Source organism: Bombina bombina, chromosome 1 (assembly GCF_027579735.1).
Source record: "Bombina bombina isolate aBomBom1 chromosome 1, aBomBom1.pri, whole genome shotgun sequence".
NCBI lineage: Eukaryota > Metazoa > Chordata > Amphibia > Anura > Bombinatoridae > Bombina > Bombina bombina.
Window position 1 is genome coordinate 1,122,854,307 of NC_069499.1, and position 12,437 is coordinate 1,122,866,743.

Genomic DNA, 12,437 nt, shown 5'->3' on the forward strand with positions numbered 1-12,437 from the left:
ACCTTTTTAGGCTTCCAGATAGATTCAGTGTCCATGACTCTGTTTCTAACAGACAAGAGACGTTTAAGATTGGTCGCAGCATGTCGGCTCCTTCAGGCTCAGTCATTCCCTTCAGTGGCTATGTGCATGGAAGTTTTAGGTCTCATGACTGCAGCATCGAACGCAATCCCCTTTGCTCGTTTTCACATGAGACCACTACAGCTTTGTATGCTGAATCAATGGTGCAGAGATTATACAAAGATATCACAATTAATATCCTTGAATCCCAATGTACGACACTCTCTGACATGGTGGATAGATCACCATCGTTTGGTTCAAGGGGCTTCTTTTGTTCGCCCAACCTGGACTGTGATCACAACCGATGCGAGTCTTTCAGGTTGGGGAGCTGTTTAGGGGTCTCTGACAGCACAAGGGGTTTGGAAATCTCAAGAGGCGAGATTACCAATAAATATTTTAGAACTCCGTGCAATTCTCAGCGCTCTTCAGTTCTGGCCTCTACTAAAGAGAGAACCGTTCATTTGTTTTCAGACAGACAATATCACAACTGTGGCTTATGTCAATCATCAGGGTGGGACTCACAGTCCCCAAGCTATGAAAGAAGTATCTCGGATACTTGCTTGGGTGGAATCCAGCTCCTGTCTAATCTCTGCGGTGCATATCCCAGGTGTAGACAATTAGGAGGCGGATTATCTCAGCCGCCAGACTTTACATCCAGGGGAGTGGTCTCTCCATCCAGATGTGTTTTCTCAGATTGTTCAGATGTGGGGGGCTTCCAGAGATAGATCTCCTGGCCTCTCATCTAAACAAGAAACTTCCCAGATACCTGTCCAGGTCCAGGGATGTTCAGGCGGAAGCAGTGGATGCGCTGACACTTCCTTGGTGTTATCAACCTGCTTACATCTTCCCGCCTCTAGTTCTCCTTCCAAGAGTGATTTCCAAAATCATCATGGAACAGTCTTTTGTGTTGCTGGTGGCTCCAGCATGGCCACACAGGTTTTGGTATGCGGATCTGGTGCGGATGTCCAGTTGCCCGCCTTGGCCACTTCCGTTACGGCCGGACCTACTATCTCAAGGTCCGTTTTTCCATCAGGATCTCAAATCATTAAAATTGAAGGTATGGAACGCTTAGTTCTAAGTCATAGAGGTTTCTCTGATTCAGTGATTAATACTATGTTACAAGCTCGTAAATCTGTCTCTAGAAAGATTTATTATAGAGTTTGGAAGACTTACATTTCATGGTGTTCTTCTCATAATTTCTCCTGGCATTCTTTTAGAATTTCTAGAATTTTGCAGTTTCTTCAGGATGGTTTGGATAAGGGTTTGTCTGCAAGTTCCTTGAAAGGACAAATCTCCGCTCTTTCTGTTTTATTTCACAGAAAAATTGCTATACTTCCTGATATACACTGTTTTGTACAGGCTTTAGTTCGTATTAAGCCTGTCATTAAGTCAATTTCTCCTCCTTGGAGTCTTAATTTGGTTCTGAGGGCTTTACAGGCTCCTCCATTTGAACCTATGCATTCTTTGGACATTAAACTACTTTCCTGGAAAGTGTTGTTCCTTTTGGCTATCTCTTCTGCTTGAAGAGTTTCTGAGCTATCTGCTCTTTCTTGTGAGTCTCCTTTTCTGATTTTTCATCAGGATAAGGCAGTTTTGCGGACTTCTTTTCAATTTTTACCTAAGGTTGTGAATTCTAACAACATTAGTAGAGAAATTGTTGTCCCTTCTTTATGTCCTAATCCTAAGAATTCTTTGGAGAGATCCTTACATTCTTTGGATGTGGTAAGAGCTTTGAAATATTATGTGGAAGCTACTAAAAATTTCAGGAAGACTTCTAGTCTATTTGTTTTATTTTCTGGTCCTAGGAAAGGTCAGAAAGCTTCTGCTATTTCCTTGGCTTCTTGGTTGAAACTTTTGATTCATCAAGCTTATTTGGAGTCGGGTCAAACCCCGCCTCAGAGAATTACAGCTCATTCTACTAGATCAGTCTCTACTTCATGGGCTTTTAAGAATGAAGCTTCAGTTGATCAGATTTGCAAAGCAGCCACTTGGTCCTCTTTGCATACATTTACTAAATTCTACCATTTTGATGTATTTGCTTCTTCGGAAGCAGTTTTTGGTAGAAAAGTTCTTCAGGCAGCTGTTTCAGTTCGATTCTTCTGCTTTTTGATTTAAGCTTTTTTCTTTCAAAAATGAAAATAACTTATTTTTGGGTTGTGGATTATTTTCTCAGTGGAATATGGCTGTTTTTTGTTTTATTCCCTCCCTCTCTAGTGACTCTTGAGTGGAAGACTCCACATCTTGGGTATTGATATCCCATATGTCACTAGCTCATGGACTCTTGCCAATTACATGAAAGAAAACATAATTTATGTAAGAACTTACCTGATAAATTAATTTCTTTCATATTGGCAAGAGTCCATGAGGCCCACCCTTTTTATGGTGGTTATGATTTTTTGTGTAAAGCACAATTATTTCCAAATTTCCTTTGTTGATGCTTTCTACTCCTTTCTTTATCACCCACTGCTTGGCTATTCGTTAAACTGAATTGTGGGTGTGGTGAGGGGTGTATTTATAGGCATTTTGAGTTTTGGGAAACTTTGCCCCTCCTGGTAGGATTGTATATCCCATATGTCACTAGCTCATGGACTCTTGCCAATATGAAAGAAATGAATTTATCAGGTAAGTTCTTACATAAATTATGTTATTGCTATTTAATAAACAGATACTTGATTTTATATTAGGATTTGTTCCTAGCTCTATTCATCTGTTAGTGACTGTTGTTACAGAAACACACTTAACCTGTACTCAGTTTGGTGACTGGATAGCTTCAACCTTGCCTCCCGTCCTTGTGTATTCAGTGAAGTGATTGTGTGGCTGCAGTCGCACCTCCTGTGTTGAGTGTGGTGACCAGACGACTGCAGCCTCTCTATTTCTCTTCTGGGCGGTGACTGGATGGCTCCAACCACGCCTCCCGTTTTCAGTGTGGTTACTAGATGGTTGCACCTTCACCTCCTATGTTGAGTGAGGTGACTGGACTGCAGCCTCGCCTCTTGTTTTCAGTGTGGAGACTGGATGGCTCCAGTCAATCCTTCTGTCTTCAGTGTGATTATTGATGGTTGCAGCCTCACCTAATATGTTGAGTGTAGTGACTGGACAGCTGCAGCCTCGACTCTTGCTTTTAGTGCAGTGACTGGACGGCTCCAGTCGGTCCTTTTGTCTTCAGTGTAATTACTAGATGGTTGTAGCCTCTCCCCCTTTGTTCAGTGTTGTGAGAGGACTACGCGCATCCTCACCTCTTACTTTCAGTGCAGTGACTGGACAGCTCCAGTCGGTCCTTTTGTCTTCAGTGAAATTACTAGAAGGTTGCAGCCTCGCCTCCTATGTTCAGTGTTGTGAGAGGACTATGCGCATCCTCACCTCTTGCTTTCAGTGCAGTGACTGGACAGTTCCAGTCTGTCCTTTTGTCTTAAGTGTAATTACTAGATGGTTGCAGCCTCGCCTCCTATGTTCAGTGTTGTGAGAGGACTACGCGCATCCTCACCTCTTGCTTTCAGTGCAGTGACTGGACAGCTCCAGTCGGTCCTTTTGTCTTCAGTGTAATTACTAGATGGTTGCAGCCTCGCCTCCTATGTTCAGTGTAGTGACTGAACAACTGCAGCCTCTTCTTTCAGCGCAGTGGAGATACACATTTACACACAGTCTCTATGGAATTTAAAGACGTATCATTCCGGCTTTTTGGACAGTATTATAACCCCCCCTATACAGTACACTCGGTCATAAATGCGGCAGTAGTTGTAAATTCAAGGTGCTACCATAATTCACTTTGTATAAAAGCAACAACATATATGTGATAAAATGGAGTAACACACTTCAATACTAACCGTATGTTCAAAGTCACTGCTGCATCAGATCAGATCCGCAATACATAAATGTAAAAAAAGTTTTTACCTCAATCCTTCAGTAAGGGTGTCACATCTTTTTCTTAAGTGAGCACAGTACAATCTTCACTGGTGAGTATATCCCAATCTCTTGATAACGGCCCCACAGTTCGCGGGTTAGCGCTACACCCCGGAGAGGTCACAAGATTTGGATCCAACCACAGAGACCTAAGTTAGTAGGGGGGATTTTTTTTGAAAGCTGCACAACTCCTTAACAACGATTCCCAAGCGTTGTCATATAAGATAAAAAGCCATTCAAAAAGAAAGGAGTTACAGGACTGGACATCTCCAGTCGGTCCTTCTGTCTTCATTTTAATTACTAGATGGTTGCAGCCTTGCCTCCTATGTTCAGTGTAGTGACTGCAGCCTCACCTCTTGTTTTCAGTGTGGTGACTGGAAGGCTCCAGCCGTTTCTCGTGCCTCCTGTCTTCAGTGTGGTTACTACATGGTTGCAGCCTCCTGTCTTCAGTACAGTGACTGAACAGCTGCAGCCTTGCCTCTTGTCTTCAGTGAGGAGACAGGGTGACTTCATCCACGCCTCCTGTCTTCAGTGAGGTTATTAGATGGTTGCAGCCTCACCTATTCTATTCATTGTAGTCACTTGATGGCTGCGGTCGCACCTTTGTTTGAAGTATAGACAGTTTGGAAGCTATTGCAGTGTTCTATGCAGGTGGACTTGTGCCTATGTGGCTCCTTCCCAATATGCTTGTCAAATGGAAGTGTGAAATGGAAGACTTTTTAAAAGTACTGGCATGCATTTAAAGCACAAGAAGGTGCTTTATTTTAGTTAGATTTATACTTTGGTTTCTTCAAATAACAACAACAATAACTGAATACACTATGTGGTGCCCAGAGCAGCAGCAGAGTGAAACTGTAGCTGACCTACAGAGCCCTTACCAACGCATCTCCCCCCTACCTGTCCTCACTCCTCAACAAATATACTTCAGCCCGCCCCTAAAATCCAACAATGACCTGCTCCTTGCATCTTCTACCATCACCTCCTCCTATGCTAGACTTCAGGACTTCTCTCTTCCGGCACCAACCCTCTGAAACGCACTTCCTCGAGCGGTCAGACTTTCCCCTAACCTAGGGACCAGGTGCTTTTTTTTTTTTTAAAGTTGAGAGGTGCGGGCTTGTCAAACCCAGATAGATAGAATACATTATACAATATCCTTATCTAAGACTGGAATTAGCAATACATTTAGAAATGAAAATAAATATTCTCTACTAAAAATGTTCACTGTGGCTTATTTAGGTAAATACTCACTTGAGAGTTTATTGCATATTTGAGGTAAGACAGGATAAGAGGGTTTGGAGCAGGACCAATCATAGCTTGATCTAGAAGAGCTTCTGTGTTAAGGAATAAAAAAATATATTAAAACACAGTTAAAAAAAATATTTTAAAATTAAATCTTAGTTTAATAAAGAAATATATCACTGCATAATGTAATGCACACAAACACACACATATATATATAAACAAATGGATTCATTTGCATGAACACAAAGGGCCAGATCACAAGTGGAACGCTAATTAACGCTCTCACTGGAGCGTTAACTGCACTAGAAGTAAGCTTTTTGCACGTATCGGGTGGCGCTCGTATTATGAGTTTAAAAAGTAAACTGTTTTCGCTCGTGTATTAACCCAACGAGCGCAAAAAGACAAAATCAAATATTGCGTGCATTCACGTATTCTGCCATAGAGCAAAAAAAAAGTGGAAAAGACCCCTAACACCCAACCAGATGGCATATTCTCATGTGTGCTAACCCGAAAATATGAATATTTCACATTCCAATGTTCTTCACATAACAGAATATGTTCTATTTAATCTTAAAAAAATATTTCTACTATATCAATACATGAATACATGATTATGTACCATATATATATATATATATATATATATATATATATATACTTAGAACATATTCTGCTATGTGCAAAACACTGGAATGTAAATATTTACAGTACATACAAAGTTAAAACCTTTATAAAAATGAATATTGTATAAATATGCTTTTTCATGTTTTCATCTACTTAAAGTGAATAAAGTTTCATCAAGTAGTGCCCGGTTTTTAAAAACACTATTAAAAACAGGGGCACTTTCATTGATGAAACTTTACATTGCGCCATATCTGTAGAAATACTTACCTCTTCGTCTTGAAAGCCGCTCCAGCGCTTTGCCAGCCCGTTGCAAGCCTCTTCCTACGTCAGCAATGACGATTCCGGCATCCTCCAATCATAGCTTTCCCTCCAGGGGAAGCATTGCCTAAAGCAACACTGTGATTGGAGGAAGGCCGGAATCGTCATTTCTGAAGTAGGAAGAGGCTTGCAACGGCAGGGGAAAAGACATCCTTAGCGATCCGGTAAGTATCTCTACAAATATGGTGCAATGTAAAGTTTCATCAATGAAAGTGCCCCTGTTTTTAAAAGTATTTTTAAAAAACGGGTACTACTTGATAAAACTTTACATTCACTTTAACTGCAAAAGGCTCCAACGCTTTTCTATATATGTGTACATATGTATTTATGTGTGTATATATATGTCTGTAAATATATATATATATATATATATATATATATATACACATATACATACATACATACACAGTGTATATATGTAAAGTATGTGTGTGTCTATGTATTTATGTGTGTGTATTACACACACATAAATACATAGACACACACATATATACATACATACATTTTTTGAATAATTTTTATTAGATAGTGTTATTATGAGTGTTACTATACTTTGTAATGTATTTTTGATGGGTTTTGTGTAACTTTTTTGTTTTGCAAAACAGTTAACCAGGGCTACAAAGTTGCAGTAATCATTCTAGATTAAATTGAAATTATGCTCGAGCAATCCCATTTACTTTCAACTTGTAATATCAGCGGTAAGCCGGACAAATGCAAACACCCGCGATAAACTCCTTATCGTTCAGCCGCAAACGTTTGCGCTCCACTCGTAATCTGGCCACAGATGGGCCAGAAATAGCTGGATAAATGTGTGATCACTGAGCAGGGGCTATTAAGTATGCATGGCGCAAAGATGAACACATTGCTTGCCGGTTTACTTGTTACAGTCAACTCAGTAAGTATTGGTGTCCTTTATAATAGTTTTTTTTTTTTACTTCGTTTTTGCCAAGTTTCACAAAAAGCCAATCATATTAGCTCAATATGTTTTCCATTTTAACCTTTTTTTTTGCAAAAGAGGTTCAAATGAAATGCTCCCCATAATTACTATATCCTGAGAACATGGCTCATTGCTAAAGCTGTTTATTAAAATTAATCATCAACTTTATGAAATCCTTTAATACATTTTCTACCTACCAGCTTACTTTTCCACTCTATACATATAAAGGCCATGAAGTACGGTTTATATTTTATCAGCAAACCTTTAAACAGTTCCTAGTTTATTTTTATCCTTGTGGAATTTACAGTCTTCAGATCTGTACACAAAATGCAAGAATAAGCCTAACTGGATATGTATAAAGGGGTGTGATAACTTTTTCTGCAGCTAATACATCTTCATATGCAACCAATGATCCTACTGGCCTTAACCTGGTGTGTCACTGAATTTCCTTATTTTCTTCCAGAGCTCTGTCTTCAGTCTTACAAACTCTTCTTCCAAATACAAATAATGTTTTTTTTCCCACAGTCTGCTATAATATCTTCCACATACTTTTTAAACTTTCTAATTAAATGCTTAAAGGGCCACTAAACCCAAAATCTCTCTTTCATGATTCAGATAGAGAATACAAATTTAAACAACATTACAATTTACTTCTATTATTTTTTTTGGTTTATTTTTTAGATATCCATAGTTGAAGAAAAAGCAATGCACATGGGTGAGCCAATCACACGAGGCTTCTATGTGCAATCAGCAGCTACTGAGCATATCTAGATATGCTTTTCAGCAAGAAATATCAAGAGAATAAAACAAATTAGATAATAGAAGTAAATTAGAAAGATGTTTAAAATTGCATTCTCTTTCTAAATCATGAAAGAAAAAATGTGTGTTTCATGTCCCTTTAACTTTTTTGTTGGACTATCCATATATTCATACAACTAAGCCTTTCTGTGTTTCTTATAAGCTATTATTTAGACTTTCCTGCACAACCATATTGGTTCCCCTTCTTCTAAAAACATGCTTAACATAGTACAGGTAGCCCTCAGTTTACGCCGGGGTTAGGTTCCAGAAGGAATGGTTGTAAATCAAAACTGTTGTAAATTCAAACCCAGTTTATAATGTAAGTCAATGGGAAGTGAGGGAGATAGGTTCCAGGCCCCTCTCAAAATTGTCATAAGTAACACTTAATACATTATTTTTAAAGCTTTGAAATGAAGACTTTAAATCCTAAACAGCATTATAAACCTAACAAAATAATCACACAACACAGAATATATAATTAAACTAAGTTAAATGAACAAAAACATTTGCTAAACAGCATTATAAACCTAATAAAATAATCACAAAACACAGACTTCACTTGCATTTTTCTGCAAACAGTTCTTTCTATGCATTCCAATCTGGACTGATTTATAGACAGGAAGATCTTGTTCCTTTGAAATCTGCTCGATAGCTCAGGTCTGGTTAAACTGATTAATTTCAGCTTGCTTGGCTTTGCTGCAACACAAGCGGACAGCTCCACCTACTGGCTATTTTAATAAATGCACTGCTTCTCAATGCTTTGCAATAGCAGTCACATGACTGGAAAAAAAGGTTGTTATTCTGAAACGGTGTAAATTGAACCGTTGTAAAACGAGGGCCACCTGTATACAATTCCATTCTTCAAATACCCCATTGTTTTTGTGATCCCATTTTCAATGTACAATCATTTAAAATTAATAAAATCAACTGTTGATTTTCTAGACAAACTATTTTCTTATGTATGGCAGGGTGGATAAAAATTAATTATTTAAAAAAAAAATACATTTTATATTTTTTTTATTGAAATTATAGTGTATTCAACATATTCATAATTTTAAATAAAGAACATTACAATAGCAATATTAGTCATAAATAAATCATTGATATAAGAAAATGAAATAATGGAAAAAATAAAAAAATGCGTTTCCACTTATACTATGGTTAGTTATATTTGAGCTCTGTTTGGGTTGTCTGTGTATTATCCTCACATAGATATTTCAGTGATTCTATCATACAATTTTTACAGTGATTAGCGGGTAATTGTGGGAATCATCAAAAGGGAATATCATGTTCTCATTAGGTCATTTGTTAGGAAATGGGATTATTTATATGATGTTCTTTAAATACTGTTCCCATATTTGTTGGAACTGAATATAGATTTCTATATTCCCAAGTTTTTCATAGTTGTATTCCTCCAACTCAACATATTCTGATACCTTGTTCCTCCACATTCCTATTGCTGGAATGTCTTTGCTTTTCAACTTTTTTTGCAATAAGGAATTTGCTAATATGCATCATAATTTGAAATAGTTTACAATGACTTTTATTGTGGAGTTTAGGGCTTTTAGTTAAGATCCATATCAGGGGGTCAGCTGGAAATGAAACTTCAAAAACACTACCTCTTTTTATTTCCAACCAGTATTGGTTTAGTTGTGGGTACCACCACACACGTCCCATAAAACTGTCCACATCTCCAGCATCAATTACTGGTTTTAGGGTATAATCTACTTATGTGGAGTTAAGTACCAGTTGTAAAGGACTTTGTAATTTATCTCCATCATCAATGTCGAGGAGGAGGAGAAGTAAGAGTATTAAGAGAATATGGTAATGGGCTTGTTGGCAAAGAATTATGATTCATAGGTCTTTTTCCCATCTTTCGATGGAGTGGGGCAAAAATCATGGTTTTATGATCTTGTATAACAGAGAGATTTATTTATAAAATATTTTACCAGGAAGGATACATTGAGATTTCTCTCGTTTTCAAGTATGTCCTAGGATAACAAAACATTGGATTGATACAATAGGGTACAATAAAATTAAAAAACAATAATAAACAATAGATGCAAATTTTTTACATAGAACAGGTAAGAAATATATAATCAATCATGACAGGTGCACTCTGTTTTGAGATATGTAGAGAGGGATCTCTTAAAGGATATTAGGCTTGGGGAAGGTCATTCCATAACTGTGGCGCTCGGTAGGAAAAGGAGGATCGAGCTGCTTTCTTTTTGTATTGAGGCAAGCTAAATAATGTGCTGGTACTGGATCGGAGGTTATAGGAGGTGGGAGTAGCCGGGGAGAGCATTCTGCTCAGGTAGGGTGAGAGCTTCCCAGAAAGGCACTTAAACACAAGGCAGGAAAGACGGTGGGTGCGTCTGGATTCCAGCGTCAGCCAGTTTAGTTCTTTTAGCATGTCACAATGGTGGGTCTTGTAGTTACATTGTAGCACAAAGCAGCAGAACGAGTTATACAATGTATTAAGTTTATTAAGGTGAGTTTGCGGTGCAGGTGCGTATACTACGTCCCCATAATCCATGATAGGCATCAGCATTTGCTGTACAATCTTTTCCTTTACTGTAGGTCTAAGGCAAGATTTGTTTCTGTACAGGGCACCTAATTTTGGATAAAGTTTAGATGCAAGTTTTTCTATGTGGAGGCCAAAAGATAGATTAGAGTCTAAGAACATACCCAAGTATTTGAAAGAGTGGACTGCGGTAAGCGTGCAATTGGATTTTGTTTTGATGCGTAGATGGGAATTTTGTAATTTAGGTCCAGTTCCAAAGATCATTGTGACAGTTTTGTCAGTGCTTAGGAAGAGTTTGTTTTTTTAGATCCACTTTTCTACCTCTGTGAACTGGTCTTGGAGCACTGCTTCAAGCTGCGGCAGATCAGATTTGTTTGCATAGATTACCGTGTCGTCTGTGTACAGTTGAGGATTTGCAGACATTAGGCAAATCATTTATAAATAATGTGAATAGTAGGGGGCTGAGAATGGAACCTTAGGGAACACCACACGTGACTGGGAGAGGGAGGGAGTCACTGTTAGAAACAGAGACATATTGTGATCGATCCGATACATATGATCTAAACGAGGTTAACGGATGATCAGCAATACCAGAGTTTTTAGTTTCAGCAGTAGTATGTTGTAGTCCACTGTGTCAAAAGACTTAGCAAAATCAAGGAAAATAGCTCCAGTTAGGTCTCCTTGTTCCATGCCAGTTTGGATGTCATTGCAAACTTTTAGGAGGGCAGTTTTAGTGGAGTGATTTGGTCGAAAACCTGATTGATCAGGGGTCAGATAGTTAGAAAGTTGGTAATACTCGCATAATTGCGTATGGACGCATTTTCCTAAGATTTTTGACAATACTGGGAGCAATGACATAGGGCGATAGTTAGAAACCAAGGTTAACTCCCCACTTTTATGAATAGGCACTACTCTTGCAGTTTTCCAGAGTTTGGGTATGTATCCAGACACCAAGGATTCGTTAATTAGGGTTGTAACAGGCTTAGCAATTGCCGGCGCACTGAGCTTCAACAGCATTGCTGGGATTTGATCAGGTCCAGACTGGTTTTTCATTTTTAGATTATGAAGGTGTTTCTTAATGACATTGATGGGTACAGGTCTAAAATTGAACTTCTCTATATTGGGTCTTTGCTGTTTTAGTGGGGCCTGATCCACATTTGTAGCGTCAGGATGCGTGCCATTTATTAGTTTGTCAATCAGGGTGGTGGAGCATCCGACAAAATAATTGTTAAAGGCATTTGCTACTTCTAAGGGGAGTTGCAGGTTTTGGATATCCACATTGACAGTGGAGGGTTGTGAGTGGATTGGTGGATTTTGTAAATTATTTATGAGTTTCCAAAACTTTCTAGGGTTAGATATGTTATTGTTCAGATTGTCAAAGAAATATTGGGCCTTAGCCAATTTTGTTTGTTTAGTGCATATATTTCGCCATTGTCTATATACACAGTGATCATTCATAGAGCTAGTATGCTTGAACTTTGACCACAATGAATCCCGAAATTGGTACATTTGAATGAGGTCAGCTGTGATCCATTTCAAGTGTGCTCCTTTTACTCTCACCTTATGCAGCGGGGCATGTAAATTCCAAACTTGTAGGAATTCAGATTGAAAGAATTCAACTGCAGAGTCTAGATCTGGGATTAGGTTTAATCTGTGCCAGGGGAGGTTCTTGATGTCATTTAGAAATGATTGAATATTAAATTTTTTTGAAGGACCTGGTGATTTTAACCTTGGGAGAGGATTTAGTAGCCTTTATTTTGCACACGCAGTACACTAAGCAGTGGTCACTGAAATAGTTAGGGATAACACCTGCCTCCTGGATTCGGTCGGGAGAAGTGGAGAGAATCCAGTCGAGCAGGGTATGATTATGGCTTTTGATGTTTATGCGAGTTGGGGAGATTAATTGCGTTAGCTGCAAAGATTTAAACAGCGAGCGACAACTGTTATTTTTTGGATTCAGCCAATCAATGTTAAAATCTCGAAAAACCAAAATTTCACTTTTTGGGTTTTGAGCTATGGATTCACTAAGGAGCTGTG

At 38.5% G+C, this 12,437-nt stretch overlaps 1 protein-coding gene across 2 annotated transcripts in view; it reads right to left on the reverse strand.

The window, feature by feature from the left end:
- The window catches only part of MED24 (mediator complex subunit 24), a 222,609-nt gene that overhangs the window by 202,516 nt on the left and 7,656 nt on the right, over positions 1 to 12,437 (reverse strand). For both annotated transcript variants that reach the window (XM_053698182.1, XM_053698175.1), the window contains exon 3: positions 5,206 to 5,288. In XM_053698182.1, coding sequence (XP_053554157.1) covers positions 5,206 to 5,288 — 83 coding nt within the window. The remainder of the gene's footprint in view (positions 1 to 5,205; positions 5,289 to 12,437) is intronic.